Genomic DNA, 27,189 nt, shown 5'->3' on the forward strand with positions numbered 1-27,189 from the left:
AACCCATTTTATTGACTTTGAACTTTGATTTGCTATTGCTTGCATGCATATAATCTCCAATAAACAACTTGCTTGCTTATCTTCTGGGGCTCCAGTGTGGTTTTGAGGTGCCTTCGCAGCCGAGGGGTGCAGCAGATCTTCCTTGTTTGCAGGGATCCTGGGCCGTTGGTTTTGGAGCTTGTGAGGGCCGGCGGGTTGTGCTCCGAACTTCTCCCATTCCGAGCTTCTTTGCTTCGGCATCCTTGAAGTTTCCCCGCCAAGCGTAGACAACTCCCGGGAGGAGGAAGGTGAAGCAGAACATGCGGCAAAGTCTGCTCCAAGCAGCAATTATTAATATTTCATGCAAGTTTTTTTTTTAAAGAAATGTTTCATTTGCTGCTGCTGGGAGGTAAGATGGAAAGGAAAGGCGAAACCAGAGAAGGGCTGGAAACCGACTCGTAGCCCAGGGACGAAGACAAGGCAGGATCCGGGCCAACGGAGGAAGCTCACTCTCGCGAAGCTCCTTCCTTGAGAGGCAGCTCTCCTTGGGCGAGAATGATTTTCTTTCTACTGCCATTCAAAGCTGAGCCGACTGATCAAGAGTTTGGAAAAAAAATTCTTCCACTACAACGGCCCAAAATTCCCTAGCCAGCATGACTATTGGCCATCCCAGGAGCAGTAACAGAAACATTATCTTCTCCAAAGCTTTGCTCCCAAGTCGTGTTTTCATCTGGTTGCCCAAGGGTGCTGCTGACTCAGGAGTAAACTCTCCGCTCTCCTGGAGGACGTGGTTAAACCTGTAATTCTCCTCCAACTAGGTTGGATTGCCAAAAAAAGATGCACGGATTTGCTATCTATCTATCTATTAGGCATGTCCGATCGATGAAAAAAAATGTTTCAATTCTCGTTTCTAAAGTAGGGGGCGCTGGCGCTTCGATATAGAAAGAATTTCCGATTTTTTCACCCAAAAATTTCGGATATTTCCGAAAATTCGTAATGATTCTAAATGTTTCTAAAATGGCGGACGCGCATGCGCAATCGCCAAAAAAAAAAAAAAAAGGAACCGGGGGGGGGGGGACTTTTACAGGGCTCTCCCGCCCTCATTTCTTGAGCTATCCTCATCAATTCTAGCCCCCACCTTTGCGTCCATCGTGGAATCTTCTGATTGGCCGAGGAGCGGCAGCCATGTTAGGCTGCGCTAAGCTCCCATTCTAGGTAGGTTGCAGAAACAAAAAATTTAAAAAATATATTTTTAAAAATATATTTTAAAAATTTGGGGGGGGGGGGGAAATTAACGAAACATTAAGAGACAATTAGAGTATGGGCCAACAATGGTTCGAATTACATTGCTGGTTGCACTGTGAGACAATATCTCGGAATGCGTATCAAAAAGCGAGAACAATCCGAAATAATTCCGATATCCGATTCAAAACGATTTTTTGGACATGTCTAATATTTACAGTAGTCTCTCTGAGTGCTTATAGGGAACAGTAGGAATAAATAGTCCTTTTAAAGTCCTGGTGGCACAGTGTGTTAAAGCGCTGAGCTGCTGAACTTGCAGACCGAAAAGTCGCAGGTTCAAATCCAGGGAGCAGAATGAGCGCCCGCTGTTAGCTCCAGCTCCTGCCAACCTAGCAGTTCGAAAACATGTCAATGTGAGTAGATCAATAGGTACCGCTCCGGCGGGAAGGTAACGCCGCTCCATGCAGTCATGCCAATGGCCACATGACCTTGGAGGTGTCTACGGACAACGCCGGCTCTTCGGCTTAGAAATGGAGATGAGCACCAACCCCCAGAGTCGGTCATGACTGGACTTAACGTCAGGGGAAAACCTTTACCTACTATACTTGTGCTGGTACAGCTGTACCAGAAACTTCAGCTTTATTTTCTTTCTGCAAAAGTTTGCAATCATAGGACAGGCCACCTGTCAATCACCATTAAGTTTGGTTCTGCCCCTTGTTCAGGGCTCTGGGAGGGAAAGAGCCATTTTTAAGTTAGTCTCACTTAGGAAGCTCATCTATAGGACGTAGACCATCTTGTCCCATAAAAAGCATCATATTTCAAGAACACAAGGGATAAAGACCGTCCGGGGATACAGAACAACAGCACAGAAACATCTGCAAGCCTTGGCTGGTAGGTCCACTCAACAACCAGACACACTTGGAGTTGGCAGTGGGTCCCAGACCAGCTAGGCCCAGATAATAGATAGCCTGGGAGATGTTATAAGAGGGTTTTCACAGTTATTCAAAGCCAATTGCCTGTCCTGTGGGGACAAGACTTCTTGAAGATTTATTATTTGTTCGTCAATAAAGACTTTGTTATTTCTTTAAAAGACTTCAAGGCCATCTTTTCAGGGAAATTCCTCAACAACCTTTCTTTAGGCACCCTGGCTTCCCGCTGGGCGTAAAGTGTACGTCCTATATAATAGACAATCAGTCACAGGCCCACCGCATGACAGAACAATACTTGAAAATTACCTTGGGCCGGCCCTGCTCACGAGACTGGGTTTTCTGCCTGATTTCCCTCCTGAGCCAGGACCCATTGAAGGTAATTATCTTACAATACAAAGCCAGGTTTTGAAGAGCTAAGAACACAAAGCCAAGTCTGGGTGGAGACATGGGTCGGCCTTACTTTTTCTTCCAAATCGCAAACTCCTATAGATAAATTTTGTGGATGGATGGGGAGTGCCTCTAGGGAAAGAATTATAAGCAGGAGAAAAGCACCCGGTCTTTGCTCTAGAGAAGGCGATGGTGCAAATAAACAATAGTCTTACGGCCACATCGTCTCATGACATGAGAGACAAAAGGGGAGATGAAGCGGCAGTGGTCCAGCTGGGAGGATAAGCTCCCCGGAAGATTAAAAGAGCGCACCAGATATCATGCTCTCCCCGATACCATGGAGTGGAGGAGGCACAGAGCAAATGCAAATGCAAGCCTGGGAAAACGGAGTGGTTCGAGTTCATCCAGCTTAAACCGGTCAATTCCTCCCCCAAATTAAAAACAAAACAGAGATGACTTTAGAGAGTGTTTTGATCAGTCTTCTGGTGAGCTTTCAAAGGGTTTCTTCTCATGCTCTCCTTGACATCTTCTCTCTTCAGGGACAATACTCAAGATAGTCTCAGTGGAAATCTCTCTCTGTTATGGAACGGAAGGAAGGATGGATAGCATTTTGAGCAGCATCCATACAAGGGCAGGCAATCCCTCTCTGGATATTATTATTATTATTATTATTATTATTATTATTATTATTATTATTATTATTATTATTTGACACAGCAAACAAGATAGATATGCTGGATTTCGTATCACAAAATCCCAAGTCGAACACTTCCCAAGTGTCTAGGACTGTGTGATGTATTTTCGGATGATGTGTGCAGATCCCAGTCGGGTGGCCTTTTGCAGTTGGCAGATCGTAATTTTGTCAATGTCTATTGTTTCCAAATGCCGGCTGAGTTCTTTTGGCATGGTACCCAGTGTGCCCATCACCACCGGGACCACCTGCACTGGTTTCTGCCAGAGTCTTTGAAGTTCGATCTTGAGGTCCTGATAGCGGCTGAGTTTTTCCTGTTGTTTTTCTTCAATGCGACTGTCACCTGGGATGGCAACATCAATGATCCAAACCTTTTTCTTTTCCACAACCGTGATGTCTGGTGTGTTGTGTTCCAGAACTTTGTCAGTCTGGATTCGGAAGTCCCACAGTATCTTTGCGTGCTCATTTTCCAAGACGTTTGGAGGTTTGTGATCCCACCAGTTCTTTGCTGCTGGAAGGTGGTACTTGAGGCATAAGTTCCAATGAATCATTTGGGACACATAGTTGTGCCTCTGTTTGTAGTCTGTCTGTGCGATTTTCTGACAGCAGCTGAGGATATGATCAATGGTTTCGTCGGTTTCCTTGCAGAGTCTGCATTTTGGGTCATCAGCTGATTTTTCGATCTTGGCCTGAATGGCCTTTGTCCTGATGTCTTGCTCCTGGGCTGCAAGGATCAGGCCTTCTGTCTCCTTCTTCAGGGTCCCATTTGTGAGCCAGAGCCAGGTCTTCTCCTTATCAGCTTTTCCTTCAATTTTGTCAAGGAACTTTCCATGCAATGTTTTGTTGTGCCAGCTGTCAGCTCTAGTTTGTAGTGCGGTTTTCTTGTACTGGTTTTTTGTCTGCTGTTCTTTGAGGAGTTTCTGATTTTTGACTTCAATCAAAGCAGGTTCTTCCCTTTGCTTTCCATCTTCTGCCAGGGCATGTTCTTCTTCTTTGACTGCTTGTTTGATTTGTAAGAGTCCTCTGCCACCTGATCTTCTAGGCAGATATAGCCAGTCAACATCACTGCGAGGGTGCAGTGAGTGATGAATGGTCATGAGTTTTCTTGTTTTTCTGTCCAAATTGTCCAGTTCCATCTGTGTCCAATTTATAATGCCAGCAGTATATCTTATGACAGGTATGGCCCAGGTGTTTATGGCCTTGATGGTGTTGCCTCCATTGAGCTTGCTTTTGAGAATTTTTCTGACCCTTTGTGTGTATTCTTTGCTAACCACAGTTTTCACATGTTCATGCTTGATGTTGTCCAGCTGTAGTATGTATGTATGTATGTATGTATTATTATTCTTATTATTATTATGTCTGAGCCTTTCCTTTTTCTCCCTGGGACAAATAAATGATTCTGGTATGGCAGGATTCATCGCAGAACTATAATAAACATTAAAAACGAACCAAATTTGGCCACAACCCAAATCGGCTGCTGGTTGCCAGCTAAAAGTTGAGTAGACATTGCTTTCCCGACTGCCATTATTTAAAACAAAAACAACCCAACTAAACAGAGGACAATGTACTGTAGTGCATGTTGCCTTCCGGGCTGGAGTTGTCTATTGAACTGAACGCAAGGCTGGTTTGAGAAGGAAGTCGGGGCTTCAAGGGGAACGGGAAGAGCGGGGTTTTAAAACAAACTCCTGCCTCAATTCACACGAGAATCTCTCCCTCCTCTTGGCGATTCAGCAGCCAGAAGCAAAGCACTCAGATGGAAAATGTACAAAGACTGAATTGCTCTGCTGGGGAGCTGCTTTCAAGCACAGCCCAACCGCCAGGGAAGCTCCAGTGGCAACCTGGCCGCAGCTCCTTCTTTTTAAAAAGCAGATCTGCAATCAGATCTTTGGGAACACGGATAGATAGATGCAGTGTCACACAATGTCTAATGTGCACCACGGGACTGGTGCGATATACTGGACTGGCATCAGGGTCCCATCTACAGAAGCAAAAATCAAGTGTTTGGGAATTGCCTGAAGGAGAGAATTCCAAGAGAGCAATAAAACAAGCCTTTTATTGTTATCACAACTGATGATAAGGCAAACAGCCGTACATACCCCAAAGGGCTGTATCATGGAAATTAACAAAGAATATATATCTTTGGCTTATCTAAAATTGACCAATGGCTAAGGATCTTCCTCACCTTCCACACCTACTTTGGCACAAGTGATACCAATGACCAAACTTGTTTACTCTGAGCTTTCTTCTCTCCTTGGAACTCCCTGGAGAAAGGCACCAGCTCCCAGGAAGGGAGGATCATATGCAGAGGCAAAGCTACATAGGCAAAAGTTTACTATGTCTGGTTTATGGTTCCTTCACAAGGAAGGCTTAGTTTTGGGGCAGGCATGGTGCAGACCAGCCACTTCATCACATTTACTAAATTCTACTAAGTGCTACACTTAACATCTGGGAAGCCACGGTTCTCATCTCATTAGTTTGGCTTCAAGTCTAGGATAAAGCATTCTTTGCTAATGTTAAGTGTGGGGGCCAGCATTCTTTTCAAACGTTTGAGGAGATGGTGGGGAACTGGATCTGGATGTGAAGGGACCATAAGCCAAAAATTAGTAAACTTTTGCCTGTGTGGCTTTGCCTCTGCATATGCCTTTCCATTCCTGTGAGCTGGTGCCTTTCTCCAGAAAGTTCCAAGGAGAGAAGAAAGCTCAGAGTAAACAAGTGAGGTCACAGGTATAATTTATGCCAAGTAGATGTGGAAGGTGAGGAAGATCCTCAGCCATCGGTCAATTTTAGATAAGCCAAAGATATATATTCTTTGTTAATTTCCATGATACAGCCCTTTGGGGTATGCACGGCTGTTTGCCTTATCATCAGTTATGATAACAATAAAAGGCTTGTTTTATCGCTCTCTTGGAATTCTTTCCTTTACTTCCACTCCAGTCCCTAACCGATGTGTTGTCGAAGGCTTTCATAGCCAGGATCACAGGGTTGTTGTATGTTTTCCAGGCTGTATGGCCATGTTTCCGAAGTATTCTCTCCTGACGTTTCGCCCACATCTATGGCAGCCATCCTCAGAGCTTGTGAGGTAACACAAAACAGCCTCACAACCTCTGAGGATGCCTGCCACAGATGTGGGCGAAACGTCAGGAGAGAATACTTCGGGAACATGGCCATACAGCCCGGAAAACACACAACAACCTGATTATCTGGATGTTTGTCCAGTTCTCTAAAGTGATGGCATTTGTTGCTCTCAGGTTTAAAATAAAACATTTCCCCCATTTGTGGAAGGAGCTGAAAGTATATTTGTTAGGAAAAGCATGATCTTTTGCTCACTGAGATTTTACTTTGTCAGAACAATTTTTTTTTAAAAAAAATATCCTTTATGGTTCCTTCCCTCCCTTCCGTGATATGTCTGTGCCTTGTGTTCCACGGGAAAGCCGGAAAAGTATTATTATTATTATTATTATTATTATTATTATGCCATGTCTCCATGCTGTTCTGGGAGTTATAGTTTCCCAAGGTCCATACCCTTCTCTGGATGCATCTGCATTGCGGAATAAATGCCATACCTATTTTAAATGCTATTATTATTATTATTATTATTATTATTATTATTATTATTATTATTATTATTTTATTATGACACAGCAAACAAGATAGACATGCTGGATTTCGTATCACAAAATCACAAGTCGAGCACTTCCCAAGTGTCTAGGACTGTGTGATGTATTTTCGGATGATGCGTGCAGATCCCAATAGGGTGGCCTTTTGCAGTTGGCAGATCGTGATTTTGTCAATGTCTATTGTTTCCAAATGCCGGCTGAGATCTTTTGGCACGGCACCCAATGTGCCCATCACCACCGGGACCACCTGCACTGGTTTCTGCCAGAGTCTTTCGATCTTGAGGTCCTGATAGCGGCTGAGTTTTTCCTGTTGTTTTTCGTCAATGCGACTGTCACCTGGGATGGCAACATCAATGATCCAAACCTTTTTCTTTTCCACAACTGTGATGTCTGGTGTGTTGTGTTCCAGAACTTTGTCAGTCTGGATTCGGAAGTCCCACAGTATCTTTGCATGCTCATTTTCCAATACTTTTGCAGGTTTGTGATCCCACCAGTTCTTTACTGCAGGGTGATACTTGAGGCATAAGTTCCAATGAATCATTTGGGCCACATAGTTGTGCCTCTGTTTGTAGTCTGTCTGTGCAATTTTCTTACAGCAGCCGAGGAGATGATTAATGGTTTCGTCGGTTTCCTTGCACAGTCTGCATTTTGGGTCATTATTATCATCATCATCATCATCATCATCATTGAGGCTGTATTTGTTCTCATTTGGTTGTTTTTTTTTTACTTCACAATAAGAGATGTGCAGTCTGCATTGGAATTGTTTATAGGCTTTTTTTTTCAACTATAGTCCGACCCTCCAATGGTCTGAGAGACCATGAACTGGCCCCCTGTTTAAAAAGTTTGGGGACCCCTGCTCTATACTATATGTTCCTGGGAGTTATAGTTTCCCAAGTCCTCCTCCTCCATCTTTGTGGTACATCTTGCGCTGAGAAGATTCAGAATGCCGGATCGTGAGCAATTACACCACGAACAGCTGGCACCCACGTTTAGACAAACAGAAAGCTCCTGAGATCAGCTGGTTTGGAGCCCTGACTCACCAGATGGCTTCGGTGGTTTGAATCCGATCCAGGGCTAAAGCAACAGAAGCAGCTTCGGGAAGGAGAGGAAAGCAGACAGTCATATTCTTTTCTCATTTAGCGGACCGTACTGGACAATCTGATCCTTGTTTTTCCAACTGAAAGGGAGATTAAATCATATTTGACACTGCAATGGATTTTCAAAATAATTCATACATGGAAAGTTGTTTGCTATTTGAATACAGAGTGCAAACCAGGGAGACTTCAAAGAGTTGCAGAGCACCAATGATACAAAACCAGTGCCCGGTTTCCCACACTATGGGAGTTCTCGAAACTAGGCCCTCATGACATACATGTGGGTGATGCTTTTAGACCAATGATGGGCAACCTTTTGCACTTCAAAATTCACCAAAAAACCTAGCATGACTTGGGTGGTGTGTCACTTCGAGAAAAAACAACAACATAATTTCACAATATGTATAGTTTAAATAACAAAAAACTATATAATCTATATATATAAACTAGCTGTGCCCGGCCACGCGTTGCTGTGGCAAAATATGGTGGTATGGTTGTTTTGTCCACTGCCCTGATGCCATCACTCTTTTATATATATAGATGAGTGATGGCATCACGGCGACCCACAAAACAACAAAACTACAGGCCCCCCAACCTCGAAATTTGACAACACAACCCATCATCCATGCCTCTAGGTTGATACAACAAAAAGAAAAGAAAAATAAAGTCCTACTTAGAGGGAGAGCAATAATTGTTTTTATCCAATTGCTGCCACTTAGAAGGCTAAGCTCCGCCCACTTGGTCTCCTAGCAACCCACTCAGCCCAGTGTTAATAAAAGAATAAAAAATAAAATAAATACAAATAATACAATAAAAATAATTAAAAACACTAAAAATTAATACAATAAAATATTATAACCAAATAACTAAAAATAATACAACAAAATAATAAAATATAATAAATAAAAAAGATAAGTTACAATAAAAGTAATTTAAAAAATACAAATAACATCAAATAAAACTTCCACAACAACTTTTAACCAATACCACCACCACTTTGCCACAGCAACGCGTGGCTGGGCACAGCTAGTTGTAATATATAACTGTATTCAATAAATCAAAAACTATTTACTACCATTATTTCCATGTACAACAATCTATGGTACCTCTTGCAGTTTCCATGCTGATTTCTCTCTATTATAGCTTCAATGTAGTCATGAATAATGAATAATATAAAAATAATATAATAGTAATAATATGATAATATACTACAATAATAATAGAATAATAATAGAAATTATATCTATATATATAAAAGGAGAATGGCACCGCTCCACCGGGCAAAACAACAAAACTAAAGGCCCCCCAACCTAGAAAATTGACAAAACAACCCCTCATCCACGTCTCTACGTTCTTACAAACAAACTACACATCCCTAGTAGAAATCGGCCAGGCTTTGAAGCAGCGAGGCTATTCACTGCAATTCCAATTGGCCACAGCAACGCGTGGCAGGGCACAGCTAGTATATATATATAAATGGAATGTGCATAATTCCCACGTAGTAAACTACAAAACCACTGGACCAAATCACACCAAATTTGGCCACAAAAGACATAGTCATCCAATCAATCTGCATGCAGCAGCGTGGCAGCAAAAATGGCTAGGCGTGTCAGTGCTGACACGCGTGTCATAGGTTGGCCATCACTGTTTTAGACAGTTGGTTGAATCACAGAGATGGATTGCATGCAAAGAAAACACCAGATACAAGAATCTGTCTCTTTTTCTGAAGTAGGACACATTTCCTCATGACAATATTATGATACAAGCAATGGCAACCCTTTCCAGACAATATTGCCAAGAAATCCCTGTGATAGGTACATAAGGGTCGCCATAAATTGGGAAGGACTTGAAGATTTAATATATTGACAAAGGCTTTCACGGCCTGAATCACTGGATTGCTGTGAGTTTTCCAGACTGTCTGGCCATGTTCCAGAAGCATTCTCTCCTGACGTTTCGCCCACATCTATGGCAGGCATCCTCAGGGGTTGTGAGGTATATAAATATTCCCTGTATTGTTTGTATTTTTTTCTTCCAGCAATTAAATGTTTTGCCTTACATGTTGGAGCCCCTTCAGGGAGATAGGGTTGTATACAAATAAAGTATTATTATTATTATTACTATTATATTATGACACAGCAAACAAGATAGATATGCTGGATTTCGTATCACAAAATCACAAGTCGAACACTTCCCAAGTGTCTAGGACTGTGTGATGTAATTATTATTATTATTATTATTATTATTATTATTATTATTATTATTATTATATTATGACACAGCAAACAAGATGTATATGCTGGATTTCATATCACAAAATCACAAGTCAAACACTTCCCAAGTGTCTAGGACTGTGTGATGTATTTTCTATGACTGTGTGATGTTGTTATTATTATTATTATTATTATTATTATTATTATTATTATTATTATTATTATTATTATATTATGACACAGCAAACAAGATAGATATGCTGGATTTCGTATCACAAAACCACAAGTCGAACACTTCCCAAGTGTCTAGGACTGTGTGATGTATTTTCGGATGATGCGTGCAGATCCCAGTAGGGTGGCCTTATTATTATTATTATTTGGCCACCTTGATTAGCACTGAATGGCCTTGCAGCTTAAAAGCCTGGCTGCTTCCTGCCTGTTGGAATCCTTTTAAAACGGTGTTTAAAAGGAAATCAGGAATCTAATACCTCCCAACACAGGATTCCCCCAGGCTGGAAGAGGTATTATGGAAGGCATTCATGGCTGGAATCGCTGGTTTGCTGTGAGTTTTCTGGGCTGTATGGCCATGTTCCGGAAGCATTCTCTCCTGATGTTTCGCCCACATCTATGGCAGGCATCCTCAGAGGTTGTGACGTCCCTTGGAAACCAGGCATCTAACACCTCCCAACAAAGGATTCCCCCAGGCAGGAAGCAGCCAGGCTTTGAAGCTGCAAGGTCATTTAATGCTAATCTTCTAACAATAAGCTCTACATCATCTGCAAAAGTAAAGGAATCCACAATCCAAGCTCTCCTGACAGATAGCCATCCAGCCTCTGCTTGAAGACATCCAGAAAAGAAGACTCCTCCAGATTCCAAATTCCAAAGTTCGCTACTTATAATGTGCACTTTGCTAAATCTACCATGACAACCTCACTGTTTTTAATTCTATGTTTTTAGTAAGTGTGTTTCCTTTTTTTTGGTTAATGTTTAAATATTATAATTGGTGCATGTTATTGTTTATTGATGTATTGCATATTGTTATTGTTTTGTATTTGATATTTCTGTGAGCCGCCCCGAGTCCTCTCCGGGGGAGATGGTGGCGGGATACAAATAAACTTATTATTATTATTATTATTATTATTATTATTATTATTATTAATAATAATAATAATAATCAAGGTGGCCAATTTCAACATTCACACAAGAGTCCTCTCTCCCACCCTGGACCTTATTCCACAGATATACAAACCCCACTTGACCAGTTTCCAACAAACCTCACAACCTCTGAGGTTGTGTGGGTGAAACGTCAGGAGAGAATGCTTCTGGGACATGACCATACAGCCCAGAAAACTCACAGCGACCCAGATTAAATATAGTTTTTTGCAATGGCCGATTAACCGAGATAAAGCCCCAGAAGTGATCACAAGAGTTGTCCACATACATTCTTTTATTGGCAAAGGGAAAAAGAAATCCCAAAATTGGAGCAAACCCTCCTGCTTTCTCTAGGGCAGGGGTCCCCAAACTTTTTAAACTGGGGGCCAGTTCACGATCCTTCGGACCGTTGGAGGGCCGGACTATAGTTGGCCACCGAGCAATAATAATAACAACAACAATAAAAAAGAGTTGAAAGAGACCCTTTGGGCCATTGAGTCCATTCCCCTTCTGTCTTTGTGCACCGAAAGTACAAGCAAAGCACCCCTGACAGATGGCCACCCAGCCTCAATGTCAATAATAATAATACAGAGGGTTGGAAGAGATCCCTTGGGCCATTTAGTCCAACCCCCTTCTGCCTTTGTGCACCAAAAGCACAAGCAAAGCACCCCTGACAGATGGCCACCCAGCCTCAATGTCAATAATAATAATAATAATAATAATAATAATAATAATAATAATAATAATAATAAAGAGGGTTGGAAGAGACCCCTTGGGCCATTTAGTCCAACCCCTTCTGCCTCTGTGCACCAAAAGCACAAGCAAAGCACCCCTGACAGATGGCCACCCAGCCTCAATGTCAATAATAATAATAATAATAATAATAATAATAATAATAATAATAAAGAGGGTTGGAAGAGACCCCTTGGGCCATTTAGTCCAACCCCCTTCTGCCTCTGTGCACCAAAAGCACAAGCAAAGCACCCGACAGATGGCCACCCAGCCTCAATGTTAATAATAATAATAATAATAAAGAGGGTTGGAAGAGACCCCTTGGGCCATTTAGTCCAATCCCCTTCTGCCTCTGTGCACCAAAAGCACAAGCAAAGCACCCCTGACAGATGGCCACCCAGCCTCAATGTCAATAATAATAATAATAATAATAATAATAATAATAATAATAATAATAAAGAGGGTTGGAAGAGACCCCTTGGGCCATTTAGTCCAACCCCCTTCTGCCTCTGTGCACCAAAAGCACAAGCAAAGCACCCGACAGATGGCCACCCAGCCTCAATGTTAATAATAATAATAATAATAAAGAGGGTTGGAAGAGACCCCTTGGGTCATTTAGCCCAACCCCCTTCTGCCCTTGTGCCGTGGGGGCCGGATAGATGGCTTCGATGGGCCGCATCCGGCCCCCGGGCCTTAGTTTGGGGACCCCTGCTCTAGGGTTTGGCAATCTATATAAGGCAGGGAAGACGGAGCTTTTACATTTGGGAGGGCTGGCATTTGCAAATCAAAGGCAGTTGTGCTCAGCATGAAGATGAGAGGAGCTCCAATGGAAGGGCTTTCTTTCTGTGTTTGCAAGGAGGCAAAGAAGAATTCTTTCAAGGAAGAATGTTCCTTCCCTGGACAAACTGCAGGACGTCAAGGTCTGCAGGGCAACAAAGGGTTTTCTAAGAAGGGAAGATGTTGCTTTGCTCCAACATTCTGCCTCCCTCAGGTCAACAAACCCCCAACAATGAAAAGCAGGCACATAAAAAGGGGAAGAGGACTTTATACATTTTCTCTAGAAGTGCATTGTAGTTTACTGGTCCCCATGGTATCGGTATGTGTCCTGATACTTATATGTTCCTCCTATGTCTAAAATACCGTTTCAGAAATAAAAACAGATACCGATAAAATTGCATTAATTGAGGTATCGGTAGGTTAAATATTTTTAAATACTAGCTGTGCCCGGCCACGCGTTGCTGTGGCAAAGTGGTGGTGGTATTGGTTAAAAATTGTTGTGTAATTTTTATTTGATGTTATTTGTATTTTTTAATTAATTTTATTGTAAGTTATCTTTTTATTTATTATATTTTATTATTTTCTTGTATTATTTTTAGTTATTTTCTGTTATTATAGTATTTTATTGTATTAATTTTTTAGTGTTTTTTATTATTTTTTATTGGGTTGCTAGGAGACCAAGTTGGAGGAGCTTAGCCTTCTAACTGGCAGCAATTGGATAAAAGCAATTATTCCTCTCTCTCTAATTAGGACTTTATTTTTCTTTTCTTTTTGTTGTATCAACCTAGAGGCGTGTATGATGGGTTGTGTTGTCAAATTTCGAGGTTGGGGGGCCTGTAGTTTTGTTGTTTTGTGGGTCGCCGTGATGCCATCACTCTTTTATATATATAGATTGACATAAAGCTCAAATCTATATATATAAAAGGGTAATGGAATCACGGCACCGGACAAAACAACTAAACTAAATGCCCCACAACCTCAAAAATTGACAGCACAACCTCTCATCCACGCCTCTACGTTCATACAACAAAAAGAAAAGAAAAATAAAGTCCTAGCCACAGCAACGTGTGGCTGGGCACAGCTAGTTTAATATAAGACTGTCCAACTCTGATCAAATCATTATTCTCATCTTCTTCAATGTAAATGTGCTTATGTATACTTTTAATAATAATAATAATAATAATAATCATCATCATCATCATCATCATCATAGAGTAAAATAATACATGGAATAATAATAATAAAGACAGGAAAATAATACAAGTAATAATAAAAAGAGTAAAATAATATAATATAATATTATTATTATATTATTATTATAATATAATTATTAATAATTAATAATATTATTAATATTATTAATAATGTATTATTAATAATAATATAATAGAGTAAAATAAATGTAATAGTAGCAACAATAATGGAGAAAAATAATAAATGTCATAATACCAATAATAATAGAGAAAAATAATAAATGTACTGTATATTCTCGAGTATAAGCTGATCCAAATATAAGCCAACCAGGACCCTCACCTGAGTATAAGCTGAGGGAGGCTTTTTCAGTCTTAAAAAAAGGGCTGAAAAACTAGGCTTATACTCGCATATATACAGTACATGTTATTTGTTCCGAATTTTAAAAATACTACACCACACTGAACTGCTCTTCTTTCTTAAGGTACAGCAACCTATTCCTATTCTATATTATTTCTGCCTGTGGCACCAAACTTTCTGTACAATTTTTGAAAGGCAACAGCTATTTCTATAAAGTGGACCCTTTGAACCAAAGATACTGCGGAGAGTCGGGTTAGGAGGTTATGGCTGTTGTTGCTTTTTAGGCACACAGTTATAATTCAGGATGAAATAATATTTCATTACAAAAACAATTCATGGAGGTGGTGGGAGGCAATTCCACTGGCGGCCAGGAAAAAGGCCCGGAAAGCATCGTTACTACAAAGATCTTTGCAAAAGAGGTGTGTATTTGGCTACCGCTCTGCAAGGGCTGGTTTCAAGGTGCGATGGCCTGGACAATGGCCTTTTCCTCACAATATTCACTCTTTTGAGCCTGCCTGTTTTTCTCCTTTATGCTTCCAAGGGTAGATTAACTCTCCGACAAAGAGCTTCCTGCACAGAGAGACCCAGGAGTCCTTTGGGTAGCAGCTGTACGTTGGGAGCCTGTACGTTTGTACCACGTGGCTGTACGGGAGAGGGTTGATCTGGGGGCAAAGAGAAGCAAGAGTCGTGAGCATAGTATCGTGCAGAATAGACCAAGCATGACAATGTCGAAGAGATAAGCAAACACTATAAAGGTTCAAAACATAAAAAGAGTTGTAACATGTAAAGGCCACAGAAATAGTCAGGCCTCTCTGAGTATAGAGCTATCTTCTTTCTATGTGAAAAAGATAAGCAAATACTATAAAGGTTCAAAACATAAAAAGAGATATGTATATTAGGGCATCATGCAAAGGCCACAGAAATAGTCAGGCCTCTCTGAGTATAGAGCTATCTTCCTTCTATGTCAAAAAGATAAGCAAACACTATAAAGGTTCAAAACATAAAAAGAGATGTAACATGTAAAGGCCACAGAAATAGTCAGGCCTCTCTGAGTATACAGCTATCTTCTTTCTATATGAAAAAGATAAGCAAACACTCTAAAGGTTCAAAACATAAAAAGAGATGTAACATGTAAAGGCCACAGAAATAGTCAGGCCTCTCTGAGTATACAGCTATCTTCTTTCTATATGAAAAAGATAAGCAAACACTCTAAAGGTTCAAAACATAAAAAGAGATGTGACATGTCAGGGCCACAGAAATACTTTTCTGTGTATACAGAAATACTCTCTGAGTATACAGCTATCTTCTTTCTATGTGAAAAAGATAAGCAAACACTCTAAAGGTTCAAAACATAAAAAGAGATGTGACATGTCAGGGCCACAGAAATAGTCAGGCCTCTCTGAGTATACAGCTATCTTCTTTCTATGTGAAAAAGATAAGCAAATACTATAAAGGTTCAAAACATAGAATGCACTATGTAATTTAGAGCATCATGTACAAACATTATTACCTGAGAGTTAACAACAACAATGAAAATAATAAGTACAGTCAACTGTTGTAATTCGCAGTAGTATCTTCCAGACTGTAATGTTTAAAGTAAACTGTAATTATCAAGGCTTAAATGTGGACTAAAATCAAAACATATCAAGTAGTCTCCACTATTTAAACAGTTTCTGAAGACTCCAATTGGATTTGGCAACCAACATAATGTAAACACATTCAACCTTTACAAAATAATATTGGTTAATATATCTTTTAAGACTTCACAGGTATTGAAAAGCTTATTCTAGAAAAAGCCTTGACCCAAAATTCTTTTGATTTTTTGAGATCCTGTATTATTTTGTAAAGGCTGAAATATTTCTATTTCTACACAAATTAAAATTGGAAAAGAACCAATGTGTGTGTGTGCGTGTGTGTGTGTGTGTATATGTGTGTATACACACACACACACACACACACACACACACACACACTGTATCTACTCGAGTATAAGCCTAGTTTTTCAGCCCTCTTTTTAAGACTGAAAAAGCCCCCCTCGGCTTATACTCGGGTGAGGGTCCTGGTTGGCTTATATTTGGGTCAGCTTATAGTCGAGAATATGTGGTACATTTATTATTTTTCTTTATTATTATTGGTATTATTACATTTATTATTTTTCTCTATTATTTTATTATGACACAGCAAACAAGATAGATATGCTGGATTTCATATCACAAAATCACAAGTCGAACACTTCCCAAGTGTCTAGGACTGTGTGATGTATTTTCGGATGATGCGCGCAGATCCCAGCAGGGTAGCCTTTTGCAGCTATTTTTTTTTTTGCAGCTATTTATTTTTCTCTATTATTATTATTATTATTATTATTATTATTATTATTATTATTATTATTATTATTATTATTTACCTGCATTAAAAGCCGAAGAGGTTTCCCAGACTCCTGCTCAAGAACCCGGAACTTGACACCGGCTGTAAAGACACAAGAAAAGTCGTTGACTGAAGGTTATGGGCATGAGCCACCTTCAGTCCCTTATATTGCGGTAAAAATAGAGCAAATACAATAAATAAAAGATCAACTGACTATTACAGTGCACATGTACGGATTCCTGCAGACTTCCAAATGTTAGGTTGCAATTCCAGCATTTTAATCCACATTATCCAGCAATAGGGAGAAGCATCCAACCCCAACGCCAGGGCTATATCAATGCTACATTTGCAATTATGCATGGTATATAGTTGCATAAAACTATGCTTTTCCCACCTCCTCACTCGCCCACTGCATGCCTTCCAGTGCTTTGCTTGTGCTTTTTATCAATGTATTTTATTTTATTTTTAATTATTTAATTATTAATTATTAAGGGGTGCTTTACTTGCACTTTTGGTGCACAAAGGGAGAAGGGGGTTGGACTCAATAGCCCAAGGTGTCCCTTCCAACCCTCTTTATTATTTTTATTATGATTATGATAATTATTAACATTGAGACTGGTGGCCATCTGTCAGGAGTGCTTTGATTATGTTTTGGTGCACAAAAGCAGAAGTGGGTTGGACTAGATGGCCCAAGTGGTCTCTTCCAACCCTCTTTATTATTTTTATTGTGATTATTATTCTTGTTGTTATTATTATTATTATTATTATTATTATTATTATTATTGACACAACGACATAGTATGACACAGCAAACAAGATAGACATGCTGGATTTCGTGTCACAAAATCACAAGTTGAACACTTCCCAAGTGTTTAGGACTGTGTGATGTATTTTCAAATGATGCGTGCAGATCCCAACAACAACAATAATAATAATAACTATCAGGACCTCAAGATTGAACTTCAAAGACTTTGGCAGAAATCAGTGCAGGTGGTCCCGGTGGTGATGGGCACATTGGGTGCTGTGCCAAAAGATCTCAGCCGGCATTTGGAAACAATAGACATTGACAAAATTACGATCTGCCAACTGCAAAAGGCCACCCTACTGGGATCTGCACGCATCATCCGAAAATACATCACACAATCCTAGACACTTGGGAAGTGTCCGACTTGTGATTTTGTTTTGTTGAAGTCCAAAACACCTGAAGGTCCAAAGTTTGCTTATAAGTGTTCTAGAGGATAACAGTGTGGGAAATAATTTTCTATTTAGCTTTTCAAATTATAGCGAACAAAGGAAAAGGCTGAACGAGTATTGGGGTAGATGACGAAAACAACCAACAAGGAGGCAAATGAGAGAGTTGTCAAACTTACAGGCGAGTCTGTAGGACCGGCAGAGCCGAAGAAGGACGGAGTAAAAGGGCAGCGAATTGATGAAGTCCACTAGCAAATGGATCAAGCCTTGCACAACCACCACCAGCAGACGCAGCTGGAAGGATAATTTTTTTTCCTGGTTAGATTTGTTCCAGTCGCGTATATTTCCCAACCCCTGTAACTGACCCTTTACACACATTTCCGGGCTGTATGACCATGTTCCAGAAGCATTCTTTCCTGACGTTTTGCCTGCATCTAGGGCAGACATCCTCAGAGGTTGTGAGGTTTCCTGAAAACCAGGCAAGTGGGGTTTATATATCTGTGGAATGATGTCCAGGGTGGGAGAAAGAACTCTTGTCTGCTTGAGGCAAGTGTGAATGTTGCAATGGGCCACCTTGATTAGCATTGAATAGCCTTGCGGCATCAAAGCTTGGCTGCTTCCTACCTGGGGGAATCATTGTTGGGAGGTGTTAGATGCCTAGTTTCCAAGAGACCTCACAACTTCTGAGGATGCCTGCCATAGATGTGGGTGAAACGTTAGTAGAGAATGCCTAGTTTCTAAGAGACCTCACAACTTCTGATGATGCCGGCCATAGATGTGGGTGAAACGTCAGGAGAGAATGCCTAGTTTCTAAGAGACCTCACAACTTCTGATGATGTCGGCCATAGATGTGGGTGAAACGTCAGGAGAGAATGCTTCTGGAATATGGTCATACAGCCCAGAAAACTCACAGCAACCTAGTAATTCAGGCTGTGAAAGCCTTCAACAATGCTGTAAAAGGACCATATCCAGAGCTCTGGAAGTAACAAGGACATTAAAGCAACTGTATACATGTACAGTATATCCCAAGCTGTTGTTGTGGGTCTTTTTGTTTTTATTTTTTTCCTGTTGCTTCAATATTGTCATTCACCTTTTATGTCAATGTTTCCCTTTATGTCGAAGTTACCTACCCCTTCTCTCCCCCCCCAAATACCCTGACTTCATGTATGTATTTTATTATATGGAGAAAAAGAGAATTATTGTTGTAACAAGAAATGTGCAAGTTGCTTATAAACCTCATAATAAAAAATATATACAAAAAAAAACAATATTGCAAGTCACTTCTGGTGTGAGAGAATTGGCCATCTACAGAGATGTTGTCCAGGGGACGCCTGGATGTGTCACCATCCTGCTGGGAGGCTTCTCTCATGTTCCCGCAAGCTAGAGCTGACAGACGGGAGCTCACCCCGTCTCACGGATTCGAACCCGCAACCTTCAGGTCAGCAGTCCAGCTGGCACAAAGGTTTAATCCACTGCGCCATCACGGCTCAATGAGCTCCAATACATCGTGCTGGGAGGCTTCTCTCATGTCCCCGCAAGCTAGAGCTGACGGATGGGAGCTCAGCCCATCTCACGGATTCGAACCAGCAACCATCCGGTCAGCAACCCAACCTTTAGGTCAGCAGTCCAGCTCGCACAATGGTTTAATCCACTGCCCCACCACGGCTCAATGAGCTCCAATAAATGAAAAGGAAAAAATCCTGTATGAACATAAATGCGGCCAAAGAAAAGGTCTGAAATAGACTAGAATGGCTAACTGTGTCCCCTGGAAGCAATTAATCTTTTTTTAAAAGACAAAATAAAAGGGCGGTGGGATAAAAAATTCACCCCTGCCTGAATTGTATCCTACTTTACCACCACCCCATACTCCCAAGAAAAGCAAACTTACCAAAGTGAAGACTAAATAATACAGTGCAGTTGTTGGCAGGAGAAACAGCAAGATGGTGAATAGCAACGTGCCAATATATAACTGGAGGAGGGCAAAAAACATTAAATAACACAGTATTAGCACAGACGAACTATACGAATAAATCTAAAGCATGGTTGAAATACAAAGCTGCAAAAGGGTAATAAATTCTCCTTTTCAACCTCTTAGCAAGATAGCAGTACGGTTTTTTCATGTCTCTGCATACATTCTCTTTACCATTTCTACAATACACCAACACATCCAAGGTATGTCCTTCACTCAAGATATGTCCTTCCCCCCCAAAAAAATGGATTAGCCTAGGTAAACACAGCCAGGCTTTGAAGCTGCAAGGCTATTCAGTGCAATGTAACCAGACCAACAAAGGATTAACCTTGGTAGAAGGCAGCCAGGCTTTGAAGCAGCAATACTACTCTGTACTATTGAAGCTGGCCAACTAAAGAGTCCCCTAGGTAGAAATCAGCCAGACTTTGAAGCAGCAAGGCTATTCATTGCAATTCTAGCAGCCCAAAAAGCACTCTCCTAGCACACAAGTACCCAGCCTTCCAAGCAGCAAGCCTATTCCGTTGCATTCTAACTCTAACAAGGATTCCCATAAGAAGAAAATGGCCAGGCTTTGAGGCTGCAAGGCTATTCATTGCTATTCCACCCAGCCAACAAGGGTTCCCATAAGAAGAAAATGGCCAGGCTTTCAGGCTGCAAGGCTATTCACTGCTATTCCACCCGGCCAACAAAGGATTCCCATAAGCCACAGGAGCCTCCGGTGACCTAGGGGATAAAAGCCTCGTGACTTGAAGGTTGGGTTGCTGACCTGAAAGCTGCCAGGTTCGAATCCCACCCGGGGAGAGTGTGGATGAGCTCCCTCTATCAGCTCCAGCTCCATGCGGGGACATAAGAGAAGCCTCCCACAAGGATGGTAAAACATCAAAACATCTGGGCAACGTCCTCTGGGCAACATCCTCGCAGACGGCCAATTCTCTCACTCCAGAAGCAACTCCGGTTGCTCCTGATACGAAAACAAAGCCACAGTTAGTCTATATATATAAAAATGTAATGTACATTTGTAGGACTGACTAAACAACAAAACCACTGAACCAAATCACACCAAATTTGGCCACAATACACCAACACATCCAAGATATGGCCAACAAAGCATTCCCATACTCCACAGCAACGCATGGCCGGGCACAGTTTATATACATATACATATATATATACACACACACACACACACACACACTCACAAGCTGTGCCCAGCCACGTGTTGCTGTGGCAAGTCTGGTGGTATGGGAAATAAAGTATTGAGGAATTGGTGGTAGTTAAGGTCAAGGGTAAAGGTTTTCCCCAACATTAAGTCCAGTCGTGTCCGACTGCACACTGAAGTGGATTATATGGCAGTGTGGAGTCAAGATAATCCAGTTCAAAACAGATAATATAAGATTATAAATGGGTTATATAGCTGTGTGGAAGGGCCTTGAGTCTACACGGCCATATAATCCAGTTCAAATCTGACAATCTGTATTTTATAGGCAGTGTGGAAGAGGCCTAAGTGAAGCCTAACTCTGCCTGTCCCCTGGGCTGAGTGGGTTGCTAGAAGACCAAGTGGGCAGAGCTTAGCCTTGTAACTTGCAGCAATTGGATAAAAAACAATTATTCATCTCCCTCTAATTAGGACTTTATTTTTCTTTTCTTTTTGTTGTATGAACGTAGAGGCATGGATGAGGGGTTGTGCTGCCAAGTTTAGTGTTTCTGGGATGTGTCGTTTTGTTGTTTTGTCCAAGGCCGAAATTTCATTACCCTTTTATATATATAGATATGTACTGTTCGTTTGTAGGACGGAGTAAAGAAAAAAACAACTGGATGAAATGACACCAAATTTGGCCACAAAACGCTTAACAGCCCAAGCAGTGACCACCACTAACAAAAAAGTATAAACACACAGTGAGAAGGACTTAGGTAAAGGTTTTCCCCTGACATTAAGTCCAGTCGTGTCTGACTCTGGGGGTTGGTGCTCATCTCCATTTCTAAGCCAAAGAGCCGGTGTTGTCTGTAGACACCTCCAAGGTCATGTGGCCAGCATGACTGCATGGAGCGCCGTTACCTTCCTGCTGGAGCGGTACCTATTGATCTACTCACATTGGCATGTTTTCAAACTGCTAGGTTAGCAGAAGCTGGAGCTAACAGCGGGCGCTCCTTTCGCTCCCGGGGTTTGAACCTGGGACCTTTTGGTCTGCAAATTCAGCAGCTCAGTGCTCTAACACACTTTGCCACCGGGGCTCCAAGGACTAAAAGACCAAAAAAAGAAAGAAGATGATACAAAACTCCCCTAGACCCGCCAATATTGGTGCTCGTCTGCCTTTTGTTTCGAGTAAGTTTTTGTTTCGTTGGGAGTCTTTCTGTTTTGTGCCCTCTTGAATGGACGATACGAAACAGAAACACGAATGAAACATATGAGACAAACACTGTGCACATCTCTACTGGCTATCGACCGTTTTCCCACGAACCAGCAAAGGAATAAAATAGAATGGAAGGATTGTGTCACAAAGCCCAAGTTCCCAACTTTTTCCCTTCTTCTTTTTTTCAGACTGGGCAGTGGGGGAGAGTGGGGGCGAAGAACAGCCACAATGCGGCCTCTGCTGTTCCCTTGACGTTTCAGAGAAAAAGGAGATAGATAGATATATATTCCTTCCACATCCCGATGGGAACATGTGGGCCTAGCTCCATCCAATGTGAATTAAGTCGGCCTTTTAATAGAAACACAAAGCAGCGGGTAACTATGGCAACCCTGTAGGGTATGGCTGTAATTATTTGGTGTTTTTTGCTCAAATTGCTTTCCCAACCACGGCCACCCCATTATCACACCCTGTGCTCTGACTCACGTGGCACCAGGGGTTTCGCAGGATGAGGCCCCCTTCGGAGATAACTGCAAGAAAATTGGTCTGCAAAGAATGGTGACATTCAGGGCCCGCTAAAAAAACAGGAAGTCTATCTCTGTGTCATCTATATATATAAAAGGGTAATGGAATCACGGCACCGGACAAAACAACTAAACTCAACGCCCCACAACCTCGAAAATTGACAGCACAACCTCTCATCCACGCCTCTACGTTCATACAACAAAAAGAAAAGAAAAATTAAGTCCTAGCCACAGCAACACCTGGCCGGGCACAGCTATCTATATATATAAAAGGGTAATGAAATTTCAGCCTAGGACAAAACAACAAAACTACACATCCCAGAAACACTAAACTTGGCAGCACAACCCCTCATCCATGCCTCTACATTCATACAACAAAAAGAAAAGAAAAATAAAGTCCTAATTAGAGGGAGAGGAATAATTGTTTTTATCCAGTTGCTGCCAGTTAGAAGGCTAAGCTCCCAGGGGACAGGCAGAGTTAGGCCTCACTTAGGCCTCTTCCACACTGCCTATAAAATACAGATTATCTGATTTGAACTGGATTATATGGCAGTGTAGACTCAAGGCCCTTCCACACAGCTCTATAACCAAGAATGCCAAGGCAGATAATCCACAGTATCTGCTTTGAACTGGATTATCTTGAGTCCCCACTGCCATATAATCCTGTTCAGTGTGGATTTTATACAGTTGTGTAGAAGGGGCAGCATATAATCCAGTGCTAAGCAAATAATATAAAAATATAAATATAATATATAAAAATGACAGTGGTATAATAATACAGAACAATATAATCTCTAAAATCAGGGCAGTAAATAAAGAACCACACTCTGAAAACAGGGGAATTCCAGACAGGAAACAATCAGGGCCAGCTAACACCTCCCAACAGAGGAGTCCCCAGGGAGGAAACAACCAGGCTTTGAAGCTGCAAGGCCATTCAATGCTAATCAAGGTGACTAATTACAACATTCATACTTGCTTCCACAAATAAAAACCCACTTAGGACTATGCCACAGCAACGCGTGGCCGGGCACAGCTAGTCTATATATATAAAAGGGTAATGGAATCACGGCACTGGACAAAACAACTAAACTAAATGCCCCACAACCTCGAAAATTGACAGCACAACCTCTCATCCACGCCTCTACATTCATACAACAAAAAGAAAAGAAAAATTAAGTCCTAGCCACAGCAACGCTTGGCCGGGCACAGCTAGTACAGTAGAGTCTCACTTATCCAACACTCGCTTATCCAACATTCTGGATTATCCAACGCATTTTTGTAGTCAATGTTTTCAATACATCGTGATATTTTGGTGCTAAATTTATAAATACAGTGATTACTACATAGCATTACTGCATATTGAACTACTTTTTATGTCAAATTTGTTCTATAACATGATGTTTTGGTGCTTAATTTGTGAAACCATAACCTAATTTGATGTTTAATAGGCTTTTCCTTAATCTCTCCTTATTATCCAACATATTCGCTTATCCAACGTTCTGCCTGCCCGTTTATGTTGGATAAATGAGACTCTACTGTATTATTATAAGCCAGGAGTAAAACCGGAGCCGTGTGCTGGTGGTATGCATCACCATCACAACCATATCCAGCACATTAACAAAACAAGGCTTAATCGCCGCTATTTCTGCCAACGCAACGACGTATTGTGACACTAATGGGGAATTACTGGAAATAATGTCAAATCAAGCCCTTTGCTGCTGCACCTGTCTGTGTCACATGTACATAAATTCCCCTTATAACTCAGATTTCTTCCCTCTTCCTTCCCCAAAGGCTTCTACCTGGTCCAAGTCGTAGGAACAAGAATCCACCCGCTGTCGCAAGACGTTCCACTTCTTCCCACGGAACAAACGCCACAGGGATGACAAGCCATAGATCTTGAGGCAGTAGAGTCTAGATGCAGAGGAAGAGGACACATATAGAATCATAGAGTTGGGCCATCCAGTCCAATCCCATTCTGCCAAGAAGCAGGAAAATTGTTAATGTGGGATTTGTGTATTGGTAGTGTTTAAATGAAATTTGTGTCTTGCCTGTATTGCATACTGATTTCATCATCCAGAGTGTAACATAGTCTGGAAAGAGTTAATTACTGAGAAGCTGTGATGTCCTTGATGTGTGGCTGGAACCAGGGAGTGTCCAGACACAAGTGTGTGTGCATTTGCTGATTGAATCAGATCTGTTCTGTTCTGAGTTGAGTTGAGTCCTGTCTGCTGAGAGTCAAGTCCTGTGTCCATTGTCTACAAGTCCGTTTGTCTTGATGATTACTGCTTGTAAACTTGTACAGTAGAGTCTCACTTATCCAAAACTTGCTTATCCAACTGCGTAATGAACTACATTTTCTGCCAAATTTGTTGTCTAACATGATGTTTTGGTCCTTAATTTGTAGGTGCCGCTTTGGCGGGAAGGTAACGGTGCTCCATGCAGTCATGCCAATGGCCACATGACCTGGAGGTGTCTATGGACAACGCCAGCTCTTCGGCTTACAAATGGAGATGAGCACTAAACTCCAGAGTCAGACACAACTGGACTTAACGTCAGTGGAAACCTTTACCTATTATTATTATTATTATTATTATTATTATTATTATTATTATTATTATTATTATTTTATTGTATGACACAGCAAACAAAATAGACATGCTGGATTTCGTATCACAAAATCACAAGTCGAACACTTCCCAAGTGTCTAGGACTGTGTGATGTGTTTTTGGATGATGCGTGCAGATCTCAGTAGGGTGGCCTTTTGCAGTTGGCAGATTGTGATTTTGTCAATGTCTATTGTTTCCAAATGCCGGCTGAGATCTTTTGGCACGGCACCCAGTGTGCCCACCACCACCGGGACCACCCGCACTGGTTTCTGCCAGTCTTTGAAGTTCAATCTTGAGGTCCTAATAGCGGCTGAGTTTTTCCTGTTGTTGTTGTTGTTGTTTTTATTATTATTATTATTATTATTATTATTATTATTATTATTATTATTATTATTATTAGGTGGTGATTAAGCTCAATGTACACCTATCTGGATAGAATAAATCCCATTTATTTCATTATTCTAGCAACACCCAGAGAGATACATCTTTGGAAGATTCCTGGTAAGCTTTTGTTTAGTTTTGTGCTTGGTTTTGTTATGACTCACTTGTTACTGTACATCAATGTTACTCCTGCTGAAGTAGCATTTAAAAAGAAGCCTCTCCTACTCTTGCTTATATTTACAGTATGTATCGACGAGGCCTTTGCAGGGATTTCACCTGGACTTCCTCTGGAAGAGGAACTTAAATTTCAGAGGAAAAAAACAGGCAAAAGGTTGTTTCTCCTGTTTTGTCCTCTGAAATATAGGTTAATCTTCCCTCCATGAAACAGGACTGGCTCTACTTAACTTCCAATATCAGATGGGACCACCTTTGTGGTTTAGGTTGTTTTAAGAAGGAAAATCTGCCCTTGTATTCATAGATAGGCTATCTGTTGTGAAACTTCACTTTGCTTCCTTTTATCGTCTTCGTTCTTTCCATACTAAAGATTAAGCAACTAAGATTTTCTCGGAACGGCTGTTGTAAAAAGTAAATCTGATGAAACTGGGCTGTATCGCAATGGGCATACGGGCAATTTGTCCCCATTTTTCTATTTGTGACAATAAAGCCCATGGTGCCCCCTGGCGGTTCAGGGAAATACCATGTGGCAATGCTTTGCTTGATAGGAGACAAGATACATTTAATGTATTGATGAAGGCTTTCATGGCCGGGTTGTTGTGTGTTTTCCAGGCTGTATGGCCACGTTCCAGAAGTACGAGGGTTGAATGAAAAGTAATGCCTCCACCTTCGTTACTTGGGTTAGGATGGGAATATTTTAATAAATCAAATGCAGAAATAATCCTTGGAATGTGCTCTTTAACTACCACTATTCACTTTTCCACATAATCATCAGACAATTGGATACATTTCTGCCAAGGATGAACAAGTTTTCTGAAGCTGTCACGGAAGAAGTTGACACTCTGTTTCCGCAACCAGTGTCTCACAGTTCTCTCAACATCTGATAGCCAAGCAAAGCAATCATGTGACCCACACGTTCTTGTGAAATGCCAATTATGCTTGAAATTTCTCTCTGAGTGATACGATGACCATCCTTAATCAATCTGTCAACCTTTTGCTTGTGAAACTCGGTGGTTGCTGTCACAGGACGTCCAACTCTTTGTCACGCAAGTCAGATGTTCCCACCTCAACATCTTGAAACTTACTCGCCCAACCAGGACTCACATCAACACAATCACCATAAACAACTTGCATTCTCTGATGAATCTCTTTTGGGGTGACACCTTCTGCTGTCAAGAATTCAATGACTGCACATTGCTTAAGTCGCATGGACCGACCTGGTCTGCACAGGGTTCCACACTTCTCACTTTAACAACACAACCGTTTAATGC

General features: G+C 41.2%; 1 protein-coding gene across 2 annotated transcripts in view; it reads right to left on the reverse strand.

Annotated features, from left to right (window-relative positions):
- Positions 1-14,614: 14,614 nt before the first annotated feature.
- pigq (phosphatidylinositol glycan anchor biosynthesis class Q) overlaps positions 14,615-27,189 on the reverse strand; it is a 50,735-nt gene continuing 38,160 nt past the window's right edge. For both annotated transcript variants that reach the window (XM_062964176.1, XM_062964177.1), the window contains exons 7-11: positions 24,557-24,668; positions 19,805-19,885; positions 18,096-18,210; positions 16,766-16,827; positions 14,615-15,023 (exon numbers count right to left, since the gene is read on the reverse strand). In XM_062964176.1, coding sequence (XP_062820246.1) covers positions 14,859-15,023; positions 16,766-16,827; positions 18,096-18,210; positions 19,805-19,885; positions 24,557-24,668 — 535 coding nt within the window. In that variant the 3' untranslated portion in view covers positions 14,615-14,858. The remainder of the gene's footprint in view (positions 15,024-16,765; positions 16,828-18,095; positions 18,211-19,804; positions 19,886-24,556; positions 24,669-27,189) is intronic.

The sequence above is a fragment of the Anolis carolinensis genome, unplaced genomic scaffold (assembly GCF_035594765.1).
Source record: "Anolis carolinensis isolate JA03-04 unplaced genomic scaffold, rAnoCar3.1.pri scaffold_13, whole genome shotgun sequence".
Taxonomy (NCBI): domain Eukaryota; kingdom Metazoa; phylum Chordata; class Lepidosauria; order Squamata; family Dactyloidae; genus Anolis; species Anolis carolinensis.